Below are 24,819 nucleotides of genomic sequence, written 5' to 3'. Positions count from 1 at the left end.
GTTAGCCTGGTGATGGGTATTGAGGAGGGCACATTCTGCATGGAGCACTGGGTGTTAATGCACAAACAATGAATCATGGAACACTACATCTAAAACTAATGATGTATGGGGATTAACATAAGAATAAAAAAATTAAAAAAAAAAAAGAATATAAGCTTTGTGAGGGCAGTCGTCTGCATTTTTATCCCCTTCCTTCACTGCTGTCTCGCCCGGCACCTGGAACAAGGTCTCACATAGTAGGTACTCAAATATTTGAAATTGCCCGGAGTGCCACGTAGTAGGGGCTTTCTCTTTATGCCCACATTGGTCATGTGTCCTTGGGAATTCCTTAGTTTGGGGGGTGGCAGGGTTTGGAGCCGAGGGAAGGAAGGAGCCCAAAGATATTCTTGTGGCTGATTTACAAGAGGAAGACATTTGGAAACAGTTGGGGGCTTGACTGTTGGAGAATGACGCACCCCTTCATTAATGCCTGGCTCGGCTGTCTGCGGGCCTGGTCCCTCTTCCTGCAGTATTTTGCCCCGGTGTGTGCTCCAGAAGGCCCTGGGGTCCTGATCTGGGGCAGTACAGCCAACTGTGAGGAGGCCCAAAGGGGCCTCAGGTTCTCCTGCTTGGGCTACTTGTAAGATAAAATGGGGAACCTTCACTTTGACTGGGCTGGCTAGAGTGTAACCATTTCCGAGGCAGAGCTTGAAGGAGGAGCTTACCAAGCTCTTTCCGAGCTGTCGATCCTGCATCTGAGAGGGAGCCAAGTTGACAGAGGTGATTGATGAGCAGAGGGTTTGGCAGTTTGATCTTGGATTGGTCTTTCCCCTTGGGAATAGCCATGGGGCCCAGGACGGGGGCACACGTGCATGGAGGCATGCAAGGGCCCTGTCCGTCGGGATCTCAGGAGGGCTTGTGAGTTAGCCCACGTGCTGAAAGCATCCTCGTGAGCCTGTGGGTTCTGTCTTTTCCCTTCCCTTAGAGATGGAATCCCTCCTTATCGTGTGGGGAGTAAGAAACAGCTCCAGAGAGAAATGCATCGCAGTGTGAAGGCCAATGGCCAAGTGTCTCTACCTCATTTCCCGGTGAGTATAGTCCAGAGGGGGAAGGCAGATATTTTTGGCCATGTTGAATCTTGTAGAAGAGGGATGGGAGGTGGAGGGGGGAAGGTCTAGGATAAGAGGAGAAGCAGTGCCTGGGGTCTTCTAGGGGAAAGGGAAGAGAGGGGGGAACCAGGGAAGAGGTGTTACCTGGTTCCTTGGGGTGTGATGCTGAGCAGAGTGAAGCTCAAGATGACCGACTTGGACCTCTACATTTTCTCAATTCAAAAAAGAAAATTCTTTTCAAAAAAGAAACCAAAGCAGTTCTCTTCCAGAAACCAAGCAATGGTGGGAGTTAAACCGTGCTTCCTTCCATGGGTTCCCACTAGAATGGAGGCCCCCCGAGGGCAGGGAGTTTTGTCTATTCTGTGAAATGCCCTGTCCACAGTGGCTGGCTCCTAACAGGTACTTACTAAAACGTGTTGATTGAATCAGCGAATGAGGAGGCTAGAAGAATCTCTGCCTCCCGCAGAAGGGAAATTGCATCCCTAGGACATTTCTCCTGTTGACTTCCAAAGCCCTGGAGGGCAGCTGTCCCGTCTTGTCCGTTCCCAGCCCCAGAACTTGCTTTAGAACCTTCTGTTGAATCTGCACCTAATGAATGCTGAACGAATGAAGCCTTTGGAAGGTAGGATCTCATGAGCAACTTCCCCCTGTGATTGACGTGAGAGGCCAGCTTGGCGTGAAGATCCTTTCCTGGTATCTCTTCTTCCATTTCCAAGTCCTGGAGGGCAGCCAGCATGTGGCCCCCTAAACTCAGCAGAGGCCCCTCGTCTGTGTTTTAGGAGCTGTGCTTCTTGCCATACACTGAGATCCAAGATTGCAAGAACACTGTTCCTTGGGGGAGGGGAGGAGAGTGCCCAGCTTCGAGCAGCATCTCCGCTCACGAATCCTTCTGGCCAGCTTCCGAGAATTCAGTTGGCCCATCAGTGATGTTGCGTTCAGAAAATTAACACACCCAGTTGCTAATCCCATGTTGCATTACTGGATTGTTTTCGCTAGAGCAGCTCCCCTCTGAAAGCCCCTGACACAGTCCAGGGAGGACTTAACTGGGTCCGAAAATTTAGCATGTCACGATGCTTTCCTGGGGCCCTTCAGCATCCCCCTCCTCAATAACATTACCCCGCAAATATAGCAGTATTGAGGATACAGGTGTTTCTGGGCAGGACTGTGGGGGTGCAGGGGAGTATGTGTGTGAATAAAAGTTCTACTGCCCAAGCTTGTAAATTAGATGATTTTGTCCTGGGGTGTGGAAATCGACTTTCTCCATAAGGCAGCGCTTTGATCCGGGCTGAGCCGAGCTAGCCTGCATGACAGCGGCCGGCTCCTGGGGCGGGGGGGCTTGGGCTTTCTCTACCCACCCCCCCACGCAGTTCCAGGCTCACTGGCTGCCGGTCGCCATCATGAGCCCAGCTCAGCTGCAGGGGAAACGCGGGCCTTCGCGGGTGGGCTTTGTGCTGCCCCCACCCGTGCTGAAGGAAAGGGCAAAGCAAGAGGGCAATTGAGGAAGGAACAGGCCGACAACCGGGGGGAGGGTGTGGCGGGAGGACCGGCAGAGGACGGAGAGCCGGGCAGTGGGAGTCCTCCGTTTGCTGCTTTTGGCAGCACCCTCTATGCCTTTTTATATTCTGTACTTGATTTGGAGATGTTCCCTTTTCCCTTGATAGACCAGCTTCGGGCAGCCCAGCTCAGCGGTGCTCTGGCGCTAGCCCGCAGCATCTTCCTTCATTTTCTGTACAAAGAGCCGGGGAGGGGGGCGCGGAGAGCCGGGGAGATCTAGGACAGTGTTGAGACAACACCACCTCAAAGGTGCGCAGTGTGCGGCCACGAAATAAATTACCACTTCTTCTGATCCGGCCGTGTGACTCCCTTTTTTTTCCCCCCTTTTCTTCCCCCTGCCCCCACCTCCCTTCCAATCTTTTTTTTTTTTTTTTCAAATTTCCAGCTCCCTTTCTGTTTAGACTCTACTTTTTATTCCTTGAGTTGGTCCCTCTCCCCTCCCCACCGCAGAGGGCTGCCTTTTTTTTTTTTTTTTTTTTTTTTTGATGTTTGACAACAGTCTTTGAAGATTCTCTACTTCAGAGTAGCTACTGATGGGCTGGTTGTACTACAGAGAGAACAAGCGGGGCCTCTCGGAGAGCGACCAACTGCTCCTGCCCAAGGCAAACGCTGGTGGGGACCATGGCTCTCCATGAGGCCGCGGCGCCGGCGCATACAGCTCCCGAGCAGCCCGGGCGCCGCGCCCGCCGCTCTGCGCCGCCCACCCGTCCGTCTGTCCGTCCGTGCGGCTGTGGCTGGGGCCGGGGCCGGGGCCGAGGCCGCCAGGCCCGGGAAGCTCCGGCGGGGGCGCCGCGTGCTGGCCCCGCTGAACGTGCCTCGTGGCTTCCCTCCCCGTGCCCCGTAGAGAACCCACCGCCTGCCCAAGGAGATGACCCCCGTGGAGCCCGCCACCTTCGCGGCCGAGCTCATCTCCAGGCTGGAGAAGCTGAAGCTCGAGCTGGAGAGCCGCCACAGCCTGGAGGAGCGCCTGCAGCAGATCCGAGAGGTGGCGCCAGGCCCTGTCCCTTCCCCGCTCCCGCGTCCCCGCGCCGCCCCCCCCCTTGACCCCCTGGCGGCCCAGGCTGGCCCCTCCTGCTTACCCGGTCACTGCCCCTTCTGCCGCCTGCCCCTGCAGGATGAAGAGAAGGAGGCCTCCGAGCTAGCGCTGAGCCCCAGGGACGGGGGGCCCACTCCGCACCCCCTCTCCCTCCTGCCCTCCGGCAGCTTCGAGGAGGACCCGCAGACCATTCTGGACGACCACCTGTCCAGGGTCCTCAAGACCCCCGGCTGCCAGTCTCCAGGCGTGGGCCGCTACAGCCCCCGCTCCCGCTCCCCCGACCGCCACCACCACCAGGAGGAGCAGTACCACCCCCTGCTCCCGCCTGGGGGCAAGTTGCCCCCCGTGGCAGCCCCACAGGCCGGCTGCCCCCTCCTCGGAGCCAGGGGCTTCGTGACCAAGCAGACGACGAAGCACGTCCACCACCACTACATCCACCACCACGGCCTCCCCAAGACCAGGGAGGAGATGGAGGCAGCGGCCGCACAGAGGGTGCGCTGCTTCTGCCCCGGGGGCGCCGGCTTCTACTGCCACCCGAAGTGCAGGAGCCACCCCAAGGCTCTGGAGCCCGCGGCCGAGCAGTTTGGGTGAGTGCCAGGTGGACCGGAGCGTCCCCGCGGGCCTTTCTCTCCCACCCGGAGCCCCGGGCGGGTGCGAGGTTGGGGGGCGGGGCTCAGAGGTCACAGGCATTTAGCTTCCGGGAGGGAGGCGCAGGGTGGGGGGGCGGGGCAGGGGAAGCAGGTGCATGGGTCTTCCGTGTCACCCCGCCGCTCGCCGACCCGTACCCGATTCGAGGCGTCCCAGAGCTGTAACGGGGCCTCTGGGCTGGGTGTGGTTCTTGGTTCCCCACAGCAACAGAGGCAGTGCCCTGCCCAAGCGAAGTGGGAAAAGCGTGGAGCCGGGCCTGGCCCTGCCCGCCAGGGAAGGAGGGGCCCCCGGCGGAGCTGGGGCCCTGCAGCTTCCCGGGGAGGAAGGAGACAGGTCGCAGGATGTCTGGCAGTGGATGCTGGAGAGCGAGCGGCAGAGCAAACCCAAGCCCCCTAGGTAAACCACACCCGCCGCCGCGGAGGTCTTGTGGGGATGGCTGTTCTTGCAGTCCGCCGAACACAAATGGGACCGTTTGCTCCTGCCGTCTTAACAGTAAATGTTGGCCTGAGCGGACCACAAAAATGCCCTGTTTTGGCACCGCCCCTGTCCATGTGATGATAGGGTCATTTTTTTTTTTCCCCTCTTCTCTCTGAAGGCAGGATAGAGAAGTTTCTACTGAAGTCACATTTTCCAGTTTTTCTAACCCAGTTTCTTTCTTCTGCTCTCTCTCTCGCTCCTTGCTCAGTGCCCAAAGCACAAAAAAGGCTTACCCCTTGGAGTCCGCCCGTGCGTCCCCGGCCGAGCGAGCTGGCCGGCACCACCTGCTGGGGGGCAGCAACGGGCACGCCCGCTCTGCCCCCCGAGCCCCCGCGTTCACCCAGGACCCCGCGATGCCTCCCCTGACCCCGCCCAACACACTGGCGCAGCTGGAAGAGGCCTGCCGCCGGCTGGCTGAGGTGTCCAAGCCCCCAAAGCAGCGGTGAGTGGCCACAGAGCGGAGGTGAGGGTCTCGGGCGCTCCTCAGGGAGGAGGGATGGCTTCTGGCCACGTACGCGTCTCCTTCCCACCTGCTAGAAATTGTTCCTTTTAGTTCTGTTCGTTCTGAAGAGCCAGCCGGGATCTGCTTATTAGGCAAGGCAGGCCCGGGAGGAGAGTGAATTTCCGTCTGTTCCTTACAAATGCCCCGATCGCGCAAGGCTGGGTAGATGAGCATGTAAGAGGCCCTGACCGATGGAGGATCCAGGGCCTCGGCCCTTCGCCTGGGCTGGCATCGCCCCGTCCCGGGCTCCCAGGGGGCTTAGGATGGCTATTCCCCGTGGATGGAAGTTGGGTCTACGGTGAGGGCCCAGAGCCTTCGGCTTTTCCGTCTGCTCCCCACTTGCCTTACTCTCCGTCCCCCACTCCCGCTGTGTCCTCAGATGCTGTGCAGGAGGTCAGCAGAGGGACAGGAACCACTCGGCCACTGGTCAGACGGGAGCCGCGCCCTTCTCCAGCCCCAGCCTGGCTTCCGAAGAGTGAGTGTCTTTACCTGACATTGCTGAGAGCCCCCTCGTGGTTTATGTTTCAGGGCATTGACTCCCTGGCGTTGGGATTCTTGAAAACTTTTTCTAGTATATAAAATCCCCTTGATTTGAACAGTAGCCACTAGGAACGGTAAACGCGGCTATGGCCATAAATCGGGAACTTGGAAACCCTGCCCGCGCTGGGAGATGCGTTGTGACTTGGACAATAGGTGTTGCTTCCTGAAGGGACGGGTGGCTCAGGGTTCCCGGGTACGCACTCCTCAAAAGCTGAGACGTGCAGCCGCGAGCAGATGGATAAAAGGGGGTCCCCAACCCCGGATGGAAACGTTGCCCTCATTCAGCTTGCAAGCTAGCAAGTTGGAAACGTGTTGTCGCATGGAGCAGGAAGGTGCTTCATCACTGCAGAGACCGAGGACGGTCTTTGTTGCTTGGCTTGGGGAGAGCACCGTGTCTTCCCCAGTGGGGCCACGATTCTTTTTTTTTAAAGATTTTATTTATTTATTTGACAGAGAGAGAGAGAGATAGCGAGAGCAGGAACACAAGCAGCGGGAGTGGGAGAGGGAGAAGCAGGCTTCCCGCCGAGCAGGGAGCCCGATGCGGGACTCGATCCCAGGACCCTGGGATCATGACCTGAGCCGAAGGCAGACGCTTAATGACTGAGCCACCCAGGCGCCCTGGTGCCATGATTCTTTCCGTAAGGTTACGCTCTTGCCAAGGGGGCCGAGAAGCCTGGCTCCGTTGAATTCCAGGATGATGCATTTAGAAAGAAATTGGCTACAGGGGTCTAAAATGGTCTAAATAATTCAAGTTTTCTTTCTTTGCTCATTCATCTTGAGCAATGAGCCATATTTAAAGGCCTGCAGCTTTTTTTTTTTTTTTTTTTTAAGCCCCTCTGCAAACTCAGAATAAATGAGGGAGGTCGAAATGACTGAGCTAACCATCCCCGCGGGCTCTGGCATCCATGCCGTCCAGGGGATGCTCTCGGTTTGTCTCTACAGCATTCCCTCGTGGGGCTGAGTGAACCCATGGCTCTGTGGCAGCTTCTCCCCGCTTCTTCCTTGGCAAGCACCCCACTTGTGCCATCCCGAAAGAGACCCATTTGGTGGTAGTGAGAGGAGCAATAGCAGTGTGTACAACCCAAAGGAGATCATCCCTTCCCAGTGCCCCATGCAGATGACCTGGACTGTGGGCCTCCAGAGTAGCTGCCTCTGTGACGTGGGAGGGGGGCGTGGGGGCCCACACCCAGACCCCCTTTGAGCTCATAGCTGCAGCCTCGCTTTCTCTCTGGAGAACGTGTTGGAGAGCCTGTGTGTGTGTGTGTGTGGTGTGTGTGTGTGGGTGTGGTGTGTGCGCTTGCTGCCTTCGAATGCTGAACTTGTTGCATTCCATCTTCCTTCTCAGTCACAAAGAGCCAAAGAAGCTGGCGGGGGTCCACGCACTCCAGGCCAGCGAGTTGGTTGTCACATACTTTTTCTGTGGAGAAGAAATTCCATACAGGAGGATGCTGAAGGCTCAGAGCTTGACCCTGGGCCACTTTAAAGAGCAGCTCAGCAAAAAGGGAAATTATAGGTAAGAGCCCTGCGGCTTCTTGCTGCTCCGCACTTTGTTTGCTCAGAACCGAGAGCCAGAGTCGCTTCCCTGGCCTGGCCAGACCCGGAGGGGCCATCGGGAGGGGGCTCAGGAGGCGCTCAGGGAGGCCATTGGGCTGCCTGGCGCTTCTGTTCCTTCTCATTTCCTCTCTCCCCTCACCACTGACAGAAATAACAGCAGCAGCAGGGAGACCGCTGGGAGGGCTCTGGGGGGAACTGGACGGGCTTTTTCTACCCAGGTGAACGAGACTCTGAAGGAGAAAGGGGGCTTGACGGACAACTGGGCTTGGGCCATCTCATTGAGGCCCTTCCTGAAAGGCAGAGAGCGGTGTGTGTCAGGGAGAGACAGACGGACAGACCGATGAGGCTTGGGTCTTAGGAGAGACTGTCCACACTGAAGGCTTGGGGAAGGGCAGAGGCCATGGCCTGGAAATGGAGACGGCATTCTCCTTCCTCAGCCTCTCTCCCTGAAGAGCTGCCTCTCGGTGTGGAATGGGTCATGTAAAGCAGAAATGCTCTTGTGTCCATAACAGAGAGGGGGCCGGCCCCATGCGTGGGCACCGGGTGGACGGGGCCGGGCACTCGCCCTCCCCCCAGCCCTCCTCCCTCTCTACATGGTGGACACACCCGCCTGGTCTTCTAGGGCCCCAGAGAGGATTCTAGAGCGGGGACCGTTCCTTGGTCACCTCCCCCTGAACGTGGGTGGGGTGGGAGGGTGATGACTCCACCTGCGTTTATCCAGAGTCCTAGCTGCTCCTCCTCGATGGCCTTCCTCCCAAGGGAGTATGTGGGCTCTGCTCCAGCCATATCTCGGGTTGCGGTGCGCAGGGCCAGGGAGGGGCACGCGAGGTGCAGCGCACTCACTTTAAGGAGCGGCAGTCGGTGCTCAGAAGGTGCCAACCCGCCCCACCTCGAGCCCGAGATGGGAGGGGAGAAGTCTAATAGCACGAGCGGCCAGCCAGGTGGGCCCCGGCCCCTGGAGCCCGCCTCCGGGGCCCCGAGACCCCGTCCCTTCCGGAGCAGGCCCTTGCGGCTCTCCCAGCCACTCCACCTGGGAGCTGGTTGGGCCGGGGGCCCAGAGTGATCCCTCTGCGGGGAGAGGCTGGGGCTCGGGGGCTCGGACCTGTAAGTGACTGAGGAGCAGGGCGTGGAGCTGGGCTTTAGAGCTTTCCATTTGACACCAGGGCAGAGACGATTCTGAAAATGTATCCAAGGGTTTGGGGAGCAGGCCTGGCTCCTAATGCTGCTGCTTCTTCCTCTTCTTCTTCTTCTTCTTCTTTTTTTTATCTTGAACAGACACAAGGTGAAACTAATTACACAAGTGTGCCCCTCCAGGGATTCATTTTGAGCTCAGCTTTGACTCGGCTGGACTTTGAGTGGAACTGCAGGTGACCTTCAGGGAGAAGGGCTCTGGAGCGCCGAGTGGAGGCTGCAGGGGGGGCTTCGCGCTCAGCCACTCCGGCCACATCTGGCTCTGATTTTTTTTCCTAAGGCACACTTAATAAGCCTGGCTTTGAAGCCCCGGCCTCCCCTTTAATGCACAAAGACTTGCACAAATGGTTGACTCTCAAATTCTTTACTGATTGGATCAGGCTGTGGCCAGACCTTTCCCAGCCGTCTTATCTCTCTGTACTTGCTCTCCGGCCGGAGCGGGCTCGGGGAGGCACCGGGTGCCAGGCCTGGCCCTCCCAGCGGGGGTGGTGCCCCGTCCTCCCGCGCGCTCCCCCTCACCCCCCAATAAAAAGCCCAGCGAGGATGGGGCCGCGGAGTGGGGGGACCTGGGCTGCACTGAGTAATCTCAACATGGCAGGGGTTCAAAAGGAGAACAGTCTCTCCAGACGTGCCAGACGCTGTTGGTGCCAGATGTCAGAAGAAAGCGCAGTTTGCCACATAAAGCATGTTGTAGTGGAAAAGCCCGTTTCTTGGAGAAGATGAGGGCAGCGCAGTGCGTTTGAAGTCTGGGGGCCGGGGCCGAGGGAATGTGGCCTCTCTCCTCTCTGGAAGAGGTTACGGTTCTGAAGAAGGTCTCTGCGTGTTTGCTCAGGGGTGCCATGGAAGCCCGACTTGGTAGAGCCGAGGGGTCGGAGCTTTGGGGCTGAGGGGCACGACCGAGGGTGGTGTCAGAATTGGAGCCTCGTATCAGGAGGAGGGCCTTCCCCCGCCACTGTCCGGGGGCCCCTGTGTGCCGTGCCCCTCCCCACCCCCGCTCGGGCTCCCCAAGTACCCCGACCCGCTGGATAGGAAGCGTTCTCCCCGCTGCCCCGTCCGGGCCGTGCCGTTCACCCTGGTGCTGTGGCCCAGCTGGGAACACTAACAACAAGGAACCTTGACTAAACCCAGCTGGTTCACTTTATTTAGCCTTATCTCCTATGAAAGTATTTGGCTTGCTTTCATTGAAGAGGAAAGAAGTTGAGCTCTAACCGAGGGGAATTCTTTTTTTTTTTTCCTTTTAAATGAAAAGAGAAAAAAAACTGTAACCCTGAGACACAAATTTTTTTAGAGAGCTGTCCCCCTCCCCCCAGAGGACCAGGACCCTCCCTCCATGAGTGGCCTTTATTGGCTGAAGGTGACAGCTTGCAGGGGCGAGTTTAATCCGTCTGAGGGGTCTCCCTGGAAGGGGCTGGCGAAGGAAGGGGCCAGGGAGTGGGCCCGCCCGGAGGACAGCAGTTGTTTCTGAATGTGGCCCTCCTGAGAGAGGCCGGTCATTTGCGTCCACACAATTAAACAGCCTTAGAAGAAAGAAGTCTGGGGTGGGATAAAAGGAACCTTTAATCAAGGGGCATAATAGAAGGGTCTTTAGTGTTTGACCCTGGAGGGGTGGGGTGGAGTGGAGTGGGGGGGGGAACGGGGAGAAGAGAGGAGAGTAGCCGGGGCCAGGGCTGTCTGCAACCCTGGGAAGCAAGATGGCTCTGGCCAGCCTCCTGCCGGGGCCGCCGAGGAAAGCAGCCTGTCCCATGGCTGTGGCAGGGAGAGGCCGGAGGAGCGGGCCTGTGGGTGCTGCAGGGTGGGAAGGACAGGAGAGGTGTCAGCCTTCCACAGACTTCTACAGGTTCAGGGTGGCTGGGCCTCTTGGAGGAGCCCCCCCCGCCCCACTGTTGCTGCAAATGGACCAGGCGTGTCTTGCCCTTCCCAACCCCCACACCCTCCCCATAAGGGGAGAAAGAAGCAGGCAGCTGTCCTCCGCAGAGTGTGTTTGGGGGGGGCCCCAGCATTCTGGGCCCAAGGCCGCAGGTGGGAGGGCGCCCCGTCACGCCCCGGCGGCCGGCGCAGATCAGAGGCGGCCAGAGGTTCACATGCACACGTGTGCGGCGGAACCTTCAGGACCCCTCCATCCTCCGTGTTGACATCACCTTTCTCCTTAGCAAAGTAGAAAACGCACTTTTCACCAAGACGCTCTTTGGGTTTTCCTTTTAAGGTATTACTTCAAAAAAGCAAGCGACGAGTTTGCCTGTGGAGCCGTGTTTGAGGAGATCTGGGATGATGAGGCGGTGCTCCCCATGTACGAAGGCAGGATTCTGGGGAAGGTGGAGAGGATCGACTGAGCCTCGGGGGTCGGGCCCCCAGCGCAAGTGCGGGGCCGCCGCCCGCGCCACCGGCCTTGGCCATGACGGACCGCGACGAGACATTTTGAAGGAAAACTAAACCAATGAAGAAGACAAAAATCTCGGGAAGAATTGGCCACTGGCCACTTGGGGAGGGTGGGGAGGGCAGGGAGGTTGGTTTTCACTATTCACCAGCTGGGTACTGAGATAAGGAAAGCCTGAACTATTTATTAAAAACATGACCACTCTTGGCTATTGAAGATGCTGACTGTATTTGAGAGACTGCCATACATAATATATGACCGCCTAGGGATCTGAAATCCATAAACTAAGAGAAACTGTGTATAGCTTACCTGAACAGGAATCCTTACTGCTATTTATTGAACAATTGATTCCCCACCCCCGGCCCCAGTTTATGGATATGCTGCTTTAAACACGGTAGGGGGAGAGGGGAAGTTTTAATTGTCCTGTCCAAACTTGGGAGTTGAGCTGGGGGCGCATTAATGATTTCTTTAAGGGGAATTACTACGCTTTGCCCTGCATTTCTCCAAGTGAGGACAGACTTTTTGAAAATTCTGCCCTACCATTGACACACGCAGAAAATTGGTGCATTTTTTTTTTCCTACGCTGCTCTATTTTGTCATAAAGGTCTTGAGGAGCAATTTATGTTGCAACATCACTGCCATTTAGGGTCATCATGTGGGATGGGATCCATCGTGGGGCGGGGGGGAGCCTCATTTGGGGGACCCCAGATTTCCTCTAACTCCTCCTAACTCCCCGCCCAGGCCCAGCGCCCAGTGGCTGAGGCCCGCTAGAACCTTGGAGTTCAACTCGTGCTTGCATTGAAACCGGTCCTTCGAGTGTTGGTTGGTTGGTCGGTTTTTTTTAACTAGTCGTTGGACCACCGCCATTCTGGAAGCCACCACCCCTCCCCCCTTGCCCTGCAAGGAAGCGGACAGTTGCGGGAAGACCTAGCAGCACCCTTTCCTCCAGACACCTCCATTTTGACGTTCGGGTTTTCGTGTTAAGTTAATCTGTACATTCTGTTTTTGCCATTGTGACTTGTACTATGCGTCTGTATATATTGTACAACAGAAGAGTATTAATCCACTATCTCTAGTGCTTGACTTGAAATCAGTACAGTACCTGTACCTGCACGGTGTCCTGCTCCGTGTGTCGCCCTATATTGAGGGCTCCAACTTTCCCTTGTTTTTTGAAAGGGGTTTATGTATAAATATATTTTATGCCTTTTTACTACAAGTCTTGTACTCAATGACTTTTGCCATGGCATTTTGTTCTACTTATACTGTAAATTATGCATTATAAAGAGTTCATTTAAGGAAAATTACTTGGTACAATAATTATTGTAATTAAGAGATGTAGCCTTTATTAAAATTTTATATTTTTCAAAACGTCCGCCTCGTCTTTGGGTCCCCCCGGGGTGGGAGCAGGGCAGAGGTGGCCTTTTGTGTGTGAACACCTGCGCTTTCCCACCTTGCCTGAGCCCATCTCTGGCTGACCTTGACCTCTTCTCGCCCAGCCAGGCCCTGCCCTGGGGTTTTGAAAAACTCTGTCTTCAAAGTCACCTGGCTGACTGGCTGAGGATCTTCTTGTCCTCAAGAAGGGCGGGCTGTAGACAACTTCCTCTGCCCTTCCCCTTTCCTCTGCCTCCTGAGTGCAGCCTCTTCCTCGAAGGCAGGTCTCATCTGGCCAGGTAGGTCCTGGAGACAAGGAGCAGAGGTGGGTTAGTCCCAGGAAATGTCCAGAAAAATGGCGTGCGGGTCTTGGATGTCCAGTGGAGCTGATGAACCCTGAGCTCAGTGCCAACCAGCCAGCCTCTCCGTAGCTGTGTGAGTGACCTCAGCTGATGCTTTCAGCAAGGGGCTGGCATTATTGAGGGTCCAGGCTGGAAAGGGGGTGGGGAAAAAAAAGGTGGTTCAGCAAGAAAACCGCATGGTTCACTGGACCGTTGACTTCGTGTGGCCACGGAAGTCGGCTGACCGTTGTTCACTCAAATTCGGGTTACCTCCCAGCGCGCGGAGCGCTCAGAGGTCGGGCTGTGTTTCCGATCTGGGAGAGCAGGCCTAGCTTCCTAAAAGAGTCCTATAAGGAACGCATTTTAAGAAAGAAGGGGTCCGTTGGACTTGGCTTCTCAAGTACGGGGTTTTTCTGCGGTGGGGTCTGCAGCAAATCTGGCTGGCTTTCTGTCCCCGTTGGACAGTAAGGCCCGGGCTCTGGCCGCGTGGGGTGAGGGGCCGGGGGGAACGGGGCCAGTCTCAGGGCGGCAGGGTTAGGAGGCATGGGGTGGCCGCTGGCGGGGCAGGCCAGGGCGTGAGGGAATGGGACACCGGGCTGCAAGAGTCCTTGATCTTGGTCCTAATGATGCAGCTTGCCGCACCCGCCCCTCCCGGGTGGAATGGGGGCTCACAGCAGAGGTATCCTGAACCCACTTCCAAATTGTAAGGTTCTTTCCAACCCGAAAGGACCAAGAGATTGAACCTGGTGTGGGCGGTGTGGGTGGGGCGTTAGGGCTTTTAATCTTCAGGCCTTTTGAGTCATCCCATGAAAATAATGGGATAAAACACAGGCCTGGGGCTCAGACAAAGTCTAGTGGACCGTGGGCATCTGTGAGAAAGCGAGCCAGCCGGCGATGGACCTCTCACGTTTGCAGCTCTTCTGAGAGGGCTCATTTCTCTGCCTCTCGCATTTTAACAATCAGGCGCGCTTCACCTGGCCCCAGATGGGCTCCTTGTGGAATCACCTGTGCTTTTCTCTGAGGAAAGGGTTGCTAGTTTTATTAGATTCTTTTTTTTTTTTTTAAGATTTTTATTTATTTGACAGAGAGAGACACAGCGAGAGAGGGAACACAAGCAGGGGGAGTGGGAGAGGGAGAAGCAGGCGTCCCGCTGAGCAGGGAGCCCGATGCGGGGCTCGATCCCAGGACCCCAGGACCCCAGGACCATGACCCGAGCCGAAGGCAGACGCTTAGCGACTGAGCCACCCAGGCGCCCCGTTTTATTAGATTCTTAAAGGGGTCTGTGACTCAAAAGAAAAAGCTAAAACGTGGTTTGGGCCGTCTGCTCTTTCTTCCCTGCCCCCCAATCATTTACTACCCAACCCAGCCCTTCAGGAAACCTCTGCCCACTCCTTCCCCGACAGCCCCCCACCCCCACCCCAGCTCCAGCAGCCACACACCCCAGCCCCACCTACCGGACAGGACCTGCATCAATCCCACCTCTCCCAAAGGAGTTGCACTTGCTCAGGTGCTCCTGGATCCTCCCCTTCCTGAACTCCAGCTTCCAGTCTGAATCACCCACTTAGTGCTCATTCCCTGGTGCTTCCTTGTGCCCTGGCCTTATTTCTCAGATTAATTGTTAACCAGCTAATCAGAGAGGTGGGGCGCAGACCGGAGGGGCGGGGCACGGTTTCTGCCTCTACTAATAGTGGGGATAATAAATGTGCTCACTTCCAGCGCTGCTGTGACGGCCGAGTGAGGTGCGGAGGCTCAGGATCTCTCTCTGGGTCTCCGGGTACTTCGGCTCCATCCTTACCGCCTATGTTATTATTAGCTCCTCATTTGGAAATTCCATCCCTCCCCATTCCTGCTGCAACATCTGGGCTCTGGCATCCCACTTCCCTTGCCCCTGGTACAAAACCAAGAGGGTGGTGGGCAAATGGGCCGGTAGGCTGCCTGATGGGGGGCTTTCAGCTAGAGCAGAGCCTTGGCCCCACAGCATCTTTAAGTTTTCATTAAAGCTATTACTTTATACAGTACTTGGGAATTCTGTGTGGACTCTCACCTAGGGTGACAGACAGTTCATGTAGGGAGGCTTGAAATGTGGGGGGAAAGGATCCTGTTCTACTCTCCCCCTGCCCCCAAATATGTTGGGATCAAAATTGTGCTGTCAAAGAAGGAAATTGGCAATTACCCCAAAGAAAATACTCCAGTCTATTAGAATAATTAGGTTAGATTTTTGTTGTTGGTTTTCCTTGTTGTTCTTTTTGGTAAAGAATAGTAGTCCTTTTTTTTTTTTTTTTAACCTTTAATAAATCATTTGGTTGTACAGGAACTCCCCAAATAACGTAGATGATTCCAAAGAGGGATTCACACCTTCCTTAGCATCCTTATTCCACGTCCTCAACCCGATTTTCTAAAAATCTCATAATGAGAGTGAGCCTCTACTGTATTCTCTGGCTTGTCCCAGGAGGGGGGTCCTCCCGCTAGATAACGCCCAGTTCTGAAAACATAAATTCCCTGTGCTTCATCCACACCAACCTTTAAGTTCCCCTAACGTTGCTCTGCTTCTCAGAGCCTTTGCATATGCTGTTCCCTCTGCTGGGAACACACCCCTCCCTCAGCCCTTCTTGAGGTTGTCTGCCTTTCAGCCTTCAGGTCTTGACTTAAGTGTCAGAGGTCCTCCCTGACCATCGGGTCCACGTATGTCCTCACCTGGTCCTCCCTATACAGAAGTTCCTTTGCCTGTTCACAGCACATTCTCCTTTGTCACTAGACAATAAGGATTTCGTTGCCCACTTACTCACCCATGAGGCAGGGAGTAGACATGCTTCTATTTACCACGATGTATATAACAGCCAACACGGTGCTTGGCGCCTAGTAGGCACTCAATATTTATAGAATTGATGCAAAAAAAGAAAATAGAAATTGCCAATAGCAATTTTAGTATCACCTATAATGAAAATAATCACTATTAACACTTTACGGTATCCTTCCAGGTTAAAACACACACACACACGCATTGGACCACATGGTGCACATTATTTTGTAATCTGTATTTTTCACTCAGTAACATGTCATTGGCGTATTTCCGTATCAGTAATATTCTTCTGCATTGCTCTACAACGTAACTTAAATGTATGGCTGCATTTGTTTAACTAATGACGTATGGTTGGACATTTATATAGTTTACAAATTCTGCAATTATAGGTCACATTGTAATGAAATCTTTCTAGCTAACCACTCACTCAGTATTCATAGCTAAATCGTCTTCAGTTATTAGGATGAAGGTTTTCCGTGTAGAATTTCTGGATCAAAGGTCCTTTTTAGGGCTTTGGCCGCTTCCTGCTGGCCTGTCTGAGACGCTGGCTTGTCTCTGCCTCTCCGGTGCCTCCCTCACAGTTGGCCCTCGAGCCACGGTTATGCCAGCCCCTTAAATCTCAAGCCTGCACAGTCAAGGCTCCCCCCAGTCTGAGCCGAGCCTGCCTTTCTGGGATGATCTCCGTTTTCAAGCTGGGTCGCCTTGAGCAATGAACGTCCCTCCACCTGGGTCTGCCGCTTTGTAAACTGAGGAGAGTCACGAGCATCCTTCACAGGGCTGATGCAAGTCGCGAAGGCACACACAGTTCTTGGGAGTGAGTCTAGCCTCCTACACGTCAGCTGCTACGATCACCCGCTGATCCCCACCGTCCAGTCTTTATAACTGACTCTGCTCAGCCCTTTCCCTCCTTTCTCTCACCTGTGAAACGCAAGCCCTGGTGTGCCCCCCCACGCTCCTCCCTGCCCCCGCCCCAGCCTCCCCTCCAGAATGCAGGGGGGCCCTGACTTTCTCTGGTGCTCAGCCTGTGCTCACTTCTATTTTTCCCTTCCTCCTCCCCTGAGTTGTAAGCCACTTTGAGGCCAGGGTCTGTGTCTGTGTCTCAGACTTTGATGTACAAGAGCTTTACGGATAGGGGCACCTGTCTGGCTCAGCTGGTGGAGCATGTGACTCTTGGGGTTGTGAGTTCAAGCCCCACATTGGATGTAGAGATGACTTAAAAATAACATCTTTAAAAGAAAAAAAGGAAGAGCTTTACAGATAAAAAGTCACCCTGGGTGATACAGAGAGTGCCGGGTAAGACTCCTCCAGATATCCTGTGACCACACATGACCCTTCGTAACCCACCGTCTGACTTTGCTGCATTTTCCCCAAACTCAACTTTGGACCAAACTATGTTGTTGGGAGCCCCTGAGCCTTTCACGCTCTTTGTATCAGACATGGTACATGGAGGAGGACCACAGGCTTTGAGGTTGGCTTTCTCTCCCACCATCTCCCAGTGATCTCAACAAGAAGACGCTGGAAACCAGCCATGAACGGTGTTGTGGGTAGGGTGCCCCATTTAGCAATTTAAAATACAGGACCCCCAATTAAATTTGAATTTCATATAAATGATGAATAATTTTTTAGTATAAGTATGTCCCATGCAGTAGTTGGGGCATACTTACACTAGAAACCTATCGGTTTGTCTGAAATTCAAACTTCACTGGGCATCTGGCATTTAATCTGGGAGACTCCAGTTGTGGTAGGTGCTTTGGATCGTCCACTCAACCTTCCTTCCTCTTTGCTTCTCATGAGCTTTCTTATACTACAGAGATGGGAAAGTTAAATCCTAATTTTCCAGACTGCTTTGTGTCCAGATTCCAAGTGGGTTCCATCATTTAGATCTGCTCACCAGGAGAGAGGGGCGTCTTCCTTTGGTTTTTGTTTGCCCACAGGCAAAGCCACGGAGTCACGGGGCTTTACTGCAGCCGCATGGACGTCTATTCCCAGGACCCCGGGTCCTGAGAGGTGTGGAGCTGGGAGACACCCCATTGCGGTGTCCCAACACTCGCTCCTGGATAAGTAGTGACTGGCAGCTTCCTGATAATGGGGCTGTGCCCCTGACGGTGTCTCCGGCCATATTCTGAGGTCCTGGGTGTTAGGACTTCTTCACCGTAACTCTTTGGGAGGACACAATTCAACCCATAACACATACTTAGGGTGGTGTCTGTCTCCTGGCTGATCACACTGTGACTCTTATCATTTTGTCTGTCCTAACAGGAAAAGAGAAGCACAAATCTTTCAACGAGAAAAACTTCCACGATCACCTCAAGGAGAAATGCACTGTGACCACGCGCAAGGCCTCCGTTCTCCCTCTGCCCGCCAGTCACTTCATCGCTACACATCCCCCCATCACTACATCCTCCCTGCCCACCTCCCTTCCCAGACCTGAGCAGACTAAGCCCGTTATCCTGGGCACACTCCATCCTGACTCCTCCACACACCTCTGCTTCCATTTCTACTCAGCCTTGGTCAAACCAGAGAATCCAGGTTGCTGGTCTTCACCCACCGGAAGATGAAGCCAGAATCTAAGCCTTTTCCCCCGATGCCCGGGGTAAAACAGTATGAAAAGCAGGAGATGTAACTGTCTTTCTCTTGGCTACCAAGATATAAAACCCTGAAATAGGTCACTGGGAGATATTACGGAATTTCAACCTCCAAAGATTTCCAGGTGGAGAATATAAAGCCAATGCACCTTCCACGGCTTTTGGACCTCTTCTGGCCTGGAGGCTGCATCCGTCCTAGACGAGCTGTCCAAATCTCTTCCTCCCTGGGGTTCTGACTGTGGCAGGTTTGCAATCCCAAAGGGAAGGGGTCAGCTCCCAGGTCATTGGTGGTCGCAGTGATGAGGGGTAGTTCTTACGGATTTTTAGGGGAGGCTTTCTGTCTTGGCAGGGACCTTCATTGGTTTACTGAGCCTCAGCTCCCATCCCCGACCAGGCAGTGGGTGCCCGGTGCCTGTTTCCACGAGGGTAAAATCTCTTGCGACAATCTATTGTATAAATGATTTGTGAGTCATTGTCAAGCACTTGGCGGGCTGAAGACAGCAAGAAGCAATCAGTCTTCTGATCAACATGGTTTGTTAGCATAAAAGCTTTGGGCTGCAGCATCCTCCAGATGACACCCACTTCTTGGCGTGCCTGAGATGGCCACAGGCCTTTGTTGTTCATTCATCCAGCCCAAAAGAAGCCCAGGGGGTGAGAGAAGGAGGAGGGGCACGTGCTGGGGGAGGGGCACAGCTGCCTTCCATCTGAGCCCGGCTCCCTGGCCAGGCGCAGTGGGAACCAGCCCCTCCTGGAGGAGCAGAGACCCCTCCCAACCTCACTTTAGGGGACAGAGCTGCTTGAGCCACCTGCTTCCCAATCGGCCAGAGGCCAATTATCCAGATTGAGGGACAGCCAGGTCCCCAGGGTGAGAGACAGAGAGACAGTGAGAAAATGAATTAAACGGAAGAGTGGATTATGGTAGAAAAGAGGTTGGCTTGTAGAGTGTTTTGACATGAGCAGCTTAGAGTTTTTTTCCCCTTTAATTTGTATCCCCCACCCATGACAAAAATAAATAGTCATGGTTAAAAAAAATTTTTGAAAAATTCATAGAATTACATAAAAGACAAAGAAATCCACCTATAATCCCACTACCCAGAGATAACAGTCGATAATATATTGGTGTATTCCCTTCCAATATGCGGCATGCTCTCTCGCTCAGTAAAGTGTTCTGAGCGTCTCATAATTATTCAGGGTAAATCTCGACACATGTGAGTATTTTCATTGTTTCGAGCAAACTTGGTGGCCATTTCTGCGAACTGCCCTGGTCACTGTGCTGATCTGTCTTGATCCCTCCACCCGAACCTCCTTTTCCAACAAGAGGCAGAACACAGCCTCTCCTACTTGGGGGCCGGAGGAGGGTGAGGCCCCGGATAGGCTCCGGACTCTCTAGGAATTGTAGAATACACTCTGGACCCAGAAAGAATAGCTTGGAGTTCCTGCCTGCCCTGCCCTGCCCTGCCCTGCCCCTTACCTGCTGGGAGGTCCTGCTCCTTGATCACACCTGCTTGATTCCTCTACTGATTGTCGGATTCCGTTGCTCCTCTCCTGCCTTTGTACATCTGATGAGGTCTTGTTTCTTGTCCCGGTTTATCTCCACCCTTTTGCCTCCATCCAGCACATAGTGTTTTCCCCATCACCACCTTCCAAGAATCGCCATAAATGACAGTGAGATTTGTCCTTGCCATGGTCATCTGTTATTTTATTCGGCCCAGCATCCATGTTTTCATCTCTGGATAACAGCACCTTGCTTTCCCTTTGGGAAACAACACTCAGCTACAAAAATGGTACCTGATCTGTCCAGTTAATATATTCCATCACTTTGGCTCTCATGAGTGGCTCAGGGATGGACATGTGACTTAAGTCGGTCCAATGAGACAACTTAAGTTGGTCCAATAAACTATGGGCCTTGTGCCAGGCATTTGGAGAATGGGGTGCTCTCTTTCTACTGGGGCTTCTGAAATGGTAGGACAAAATCTTGGAGCTTCTGGGGGCCAAGAAGTGGAGAAGGCTTACCTGCCATTGAAGCCAACAAAGAAATCCAGAGCTACAAGATGGAGGGGTGGGGGCAGAGAGAAAGATCAACCAAGTCTTGTCAGCATCTCTTGGATTCTCGGATTCAACTGCCCAAGAGCCCAGCCTGTGAGTCAGCAAATCTTGTCATCTGTTTTTTCCTTAAGTCAATTTGACTTGGGTTTCTGTCATACTCAACTAAAAGAATTTTGACTAATAATACAGCTCCTGTCCTAGAGGAGGGAATACCTGTTCTCAAGGCCAATTTGGATGTCAGAGAGCCCAGGTTCCTGGAGTTTGAGGTCTATGCATTACATGGCCTGAAATGGGGGAAGAGATTCAAGAGGAGAAACCGGTGGCTTTGAGAAACAGAGTGATGAAGAGATACCTCAAGTTCAAGTTCTGGAGAATGGCACGGTTAGATGCTAGCAACCAAAGCCTCGGGTTATATAATGGCCTTTATGTAACGTGACCCTTGGGACCCAAGCCCATGTTCACTGTTGTCTGCTGAACATCCTCATCACCAACACCTACTGAGAGGTACCATGTACCCATACCAGGGGTGGGGCGGGGTGGGGCGGCGGGGAGACAGACGATGAAGACATGGCCCCCAACCTGGATTAGCACCGGGTTGAGACATTAAAATTCAGTGTGAGGAGTGCCCGCATAGAGCTTGTCCGGAGACCCAGAGGAGGGCCACCTCTGCTTGGGCTGTCCAGAGGAAGGCCACTTCTGGGCTGGGGCGTGCAGGGTCCTGGGGACTGATCAGGAGAATAATGGAAGGGCAATCCTGGGAGAGGCAAGAAGGTGGGCGAGAAGGAGGGACAGCAGAGGCCATGAAGCAGAGCAGGTGGCCAAAAGTACCTGGGGTCTTCCAGGGCTGGGCTGCGCCCCAGCTGAGGGGAGGGGCACCTTTGATCTGGGAAAAGCTAACCCTGGTGGAGCCCTGAGAGACCCCAAAGCGGGAGCAGCAGACTTTCCCCCCCTCCTGCCCCGCTTCCCCTCCCCTTCCCCATGTTTTCCTCCCCTCCCCTTCCCTCCCACTCCTCCTGAGTCCCCTCTGTTCTCCCTCTCTACTTCCTCCTCACTTCTCCCCCTCTCGGGTCCCTGTTTCTCCCCCTTCCCTCGTCTGTCTCCTCCTTCTCCCTTCCATCTCCCCTTGCCTCTCCCAATCTCTCCCTCCTTCCTTCTTTCTCCTTCCTCCTACCCCCTTTCTCCTCCCTTTCCTGCCCCTCCCCCTCCTCCTCTGGCCCTTCCGGGTCTGCCCCACCTCCCAGCCACACCCCCAGTGTGATGGGGGTGAGTCCCATCCCTGCCCTCCAGCAGCTACAATCTCTCACGGGCGTATTTTGGTCCAGAGATGCCCCCACAGCCCTGGCCATCCCCCACCCCGAAAAGGAACTCTCCTGGTGGGGATGCCCCCTACCCCCACTCTCAGAAGGGAGGCCCTGAGACCGGAGAGCCCTGGGCTCAGGGAAGCTGCCGCGCAGAAGGGAAGTGAGCACGGAGCTGACTCTCCTGTTATTATTTTTCTCCCCTGGGGGTCACGAGCAAAGAATTCTGGGCTTCGAGTCTTTATAGATCCTCACTCCCTTGGCAACCCAGCACTCCTGTCCAACCTGGAGTGTTTAATTACCAAGGAAAAGAATGATTTTTTTTTTTTCCCTGAGAATCCATTTAATTATTTGATTGCACAGTAACCAAAGAGTGTGAGCGGCCCGTAGCCAGAAGGGACTTCAAAGCAATACCTTGATGTTGCTGAGTGGGGCATTAATGGGTTCTGAAGGGAGGAGGTTGCTAAAGAGAGGGAAAGTATTCAAAGCAATCCTGCCAGCAATCTCAAAAAATGCATAAACACTGGAATGCTCCGCCGGAGAGGGAAGGCGAGTTCAAAGGGACTGGGAGAGTTTTCATGTAAAGTTTAGAGTTTAAGGCGTGACTGCTGGCTAGGGAGCCTCAGCGTTTGAACTCTTGTTTATTAAAAACAGTTTCCCAGCCATTCAGTGGATTCCCAAAGACAAGAGAGAAACGCAGACTTTTTCAGTGTGCAAGATTTAAAGGCTTCATTGATTTCTACCTAGGGTTCCCCCCCAGCCCCCCCACCCCCGCTTTTGTGCTTGCTCGCTTTTCTTTTTTTAATTTTCTTTCTTTTTTTGGATCAAGTTTTTAAAATCCCACTATCAGAGGGTGATGGCAGCCGAGAGAGAGGTCTGCCCCCACCCTGTCCCACCACTGCACTGCTTGGGGTGGGGGTGGGGGGGTGCTGAGCGGCTGATGACCCTGTCCCGGGTCCCATGGATTCTTTCAGAGGCAGGGGGACCGACCTAGACTCTGGGCCCAGCTCTGGCCCTGGCCGGCTCAGCAGGGCTGCTGGAAGTGGGGTTCTCCACCTCTGCTCTTGTTTCCCGGGGTAATGGAGGGGAGCATCTGCCCTCAGAAGGGGCTCAGAGGAGACCTTCAGTTTCCCAGGCCTGATTTCCAAGCCCAGGGCCATGGACCAGTATCTTGTACTAACCCCATACTGTTAATGGATGGGGGGGTGGTGGAGGGTGGGAATCACATTTTAAAGGTGATTTAAATGAATTCTAGGAGAGCTTTCAAACCTCAGGACTCTCTGGCTCCAGCCTCCAAAGCCTCAGCGTCGCTGACACTGACTGAGCGACTGAGCGGTGCTTGGGGTACCTGGTCAGTCTCCCGTTCCCCGTGCCAGAGGGAAGTGAGCTTTCTCTCTCAGGCCAGGCCAGCACCCAGAAAGCCAGAGGCAGCTCAGGACAGAGCTACAACTCACCGGAGACTCTGGTCCCTGGGAAATGTTTCCCTCCTTCCTCTCTGGCCTTACTCCCTTGGAAAACCAGCCACTGCATAAGGTGACAGACATCCCACAGGGTGCGTCAGCTCACCCTGGAGCGCTTACTTGTGGCTTCTCAAGCTCCAGGCTCAGGTTCCTTGCAGGATCGTGAACCACTGGAAAGCGTATCTATCGGAAGCCATGACCAGACCCTCCTTTCAGTTAGGGCTTCTCTGCCCTTCCTCTGAGGACAAGGCCTAAGATCTCACCCAGCCGAGTACCCTCCATTCAGCTTTGTCCCGAAAACGAAGAAAAGATTTTTAAAATAAACATTTTGTTGTGCTTAACTATGCCCCCTACGCTACCGATTACGAATTTCTTTGAAACCACTGTATGGGGGCACCTGGGTGGCTCAGTGGGTTAAGTGGTTTAAGCGTCTGACTCTTGGTTTCGGCTCAGGTCATGACCTCAGGGTCCTGGGGTCAGGCTCCACGCTCAGCTCAGCCGGAGTCTGCTTCTCTCTCTCCCTCTGCCCCTGCTCGTGTGCTCTCCCTGTCTCTCTCTCTCTCAAATAAATAAAATCTTTAAAAATTAATCAATCAGTCATAAACCATGTATGGCATGTATCCAGGCTCTGCCCCCACCCCACCCCCTTGTTTTACGGGAAAATGGGTCTTCGGGGCAGTTGCAATTGTGTTGATGACGTAAGAGGAAAAATCGTAAATCCCAAACCACAGCGTCCATGTTCACAGCCATGTGCATTCTCTTTTCGGTATGAATTTCCTTTCTTTCTGAGCCAGAGGCAGGGGTGTGCTGGTAAACAGTCTAACCACCAGCTCTCCAGGAACAAGCCCTGATTTGTAGCATTTGCCAATTGCCCTGGTGTAAACGCTCCCACCGTGGTTGATTTTTAAACGGAAACTGCTAGTTCAGGGACACCACTGGAAAAGGCTCCAGAATTATAATTCATGGGATCATCACCACTGAAGCTGCCTTCTCTTCATGAGGCCTTCGTTCCGAAAGACCGCACCGTAAGCTAAAAGGTTAAGGAGTCTTTTGCTTTATGAAAACACAGATGGGTGAAAGCTTAAAGAGTGGGGATGGGGTGAATGTTGTTAACACTCATTATATATCTCTTTGTGTTGGGCACGATGCAAATGGCCTATGTGCAAATAAATGGCTGTGGGTATGTGTCCACAGGCATATATGGATGTTTGTAATAATAAAATACTGTTGATTGACCGAGGGACTTCTTTGTTCTTGCTCTCCTCCCTGTTCCATCCTCTTCACATTCTATTCAGAAAACAAGGATTCAAGGGGCACCTGGGTGGCTCAGTTGGTTAAGCAGTTAAGCGTCTGACTCTTGGTTTTGGCTCAGGTCATGATCTCAGGGTCCGGGGATCCAGCCCTGCACTGGGCTCTGTGCTCAGTGCAGAGTCTGCTTGTCCCTCTCCCTCCCCATCTGCACCTTCCCCACCCCCTACATGCTCTGTCTCTAGCTCTCTCTCTCAAATAATAAAATCTTAAAACAAAAAAAACCCAAAAAAACAAGGATTCAATTTTGTAGGTTGTGACAGGTTGTATCTCAGGTCTATTCAGGACTGAGAGATTTGCTCAGGGTCATTTCTGGTAAGAACCATGCACTTTTCATTACCTGCTGGATGAGAATGACAAGAAAATATTTCAAGGTTGCATTCAGGGTGCCTGGGTGGCTCAGTCCTTAAGCATCTGCCTTCGGCTCAGGTCATGATCCAAGGGTCCTGGGATCAAGCCCCGCATCGGGCTCCCTGCTCCGCGGGAAGCCTGCTTCTCCCTCTCCCACTCCCCCTGCTTGTGTTCCCTCTCTCACTGTGTCTCTCTCTGTCAAATAAATAAATAAAATCTGAAAAAAAAAAAAAAAAGGGTAGCGTTCAGAGTTGTTTTTAAAAAAAAATCAATATTCCTGAGGTATAATTTCCAT

The 24,819-nt window shown here is 53.8% G+C and overlaps 1 protein-coding gene across 7 annotated transcripts in view; it reads left to right on the top strand.

Annotated features, from left to right (window-relative positions):
- Positions 1-12,332, top strand: part of AXIN2 (axin 2) — a 31,604-nt gene extending 19,272 nt beyond the window's left edge. For 5 of the 7 annotated variants that reach the window (XM_031021556.2, XM_081804646.1, XM_031021557.2 and 2 more), the window contains exons 4-11: positions 965-1,067; positions 3,487-3,627; positions 3,757-4,265; positions 4,531-4,722; positions 5,012-5,245; positions 5,685-5,780; positions 7,191-7,358; positions 10,794-12,332. In XM_031021556.2, the coding sequence (XP_030877416.1) occupies positions 965-1,067; positions 3,487-3,627; positions 3,757-4,265; positions 4,531-4,722; positions 5,012-5,245; positions 5,685-5,780; positions 7,191-7,358; positions 10,794-10,920 (1,570 nt within the window). In that variant the 3' untranslated portion in view covers positions 10,921-12,332. Of the gene's footprint in view, positions 1-964; positions 1,068-3,486; positions 3,628-3,756; positions 4,266-4,530; positions 4,723-5,011; positions 5,246-5,684; positions 5,781-7,190; positions 7,359-8,674; positions 8,767-10,793 lie in introns of all 7 variants that reach the window. The other 2 variants (XM_081804647.1, XM_081804648.1) reach the window with 2 other exon arrangements.
- The last annotated feature ends 12,487 nt before the right edge of the window (positions 12,333-24,819 follow it).

Source organism: Leptonychotes weddellii, chromosome 15 (genome assembly GCF_054177405.1).
Source record: "Leptonychotes weddellii isolate Sample4059 chromosome 15, ASM5417740v2, whole genome shotgun sequence".
NCBI classification, from domain to species: Eukaryota; Metazoa; Chordata; class Mammalia; order Carnivora; family Phocidae; genus Leptonychotes; species Leptonychotes weddellii.
This window is presented reverse-complemented; position numbering and strand designations above follow the sequence as displayed.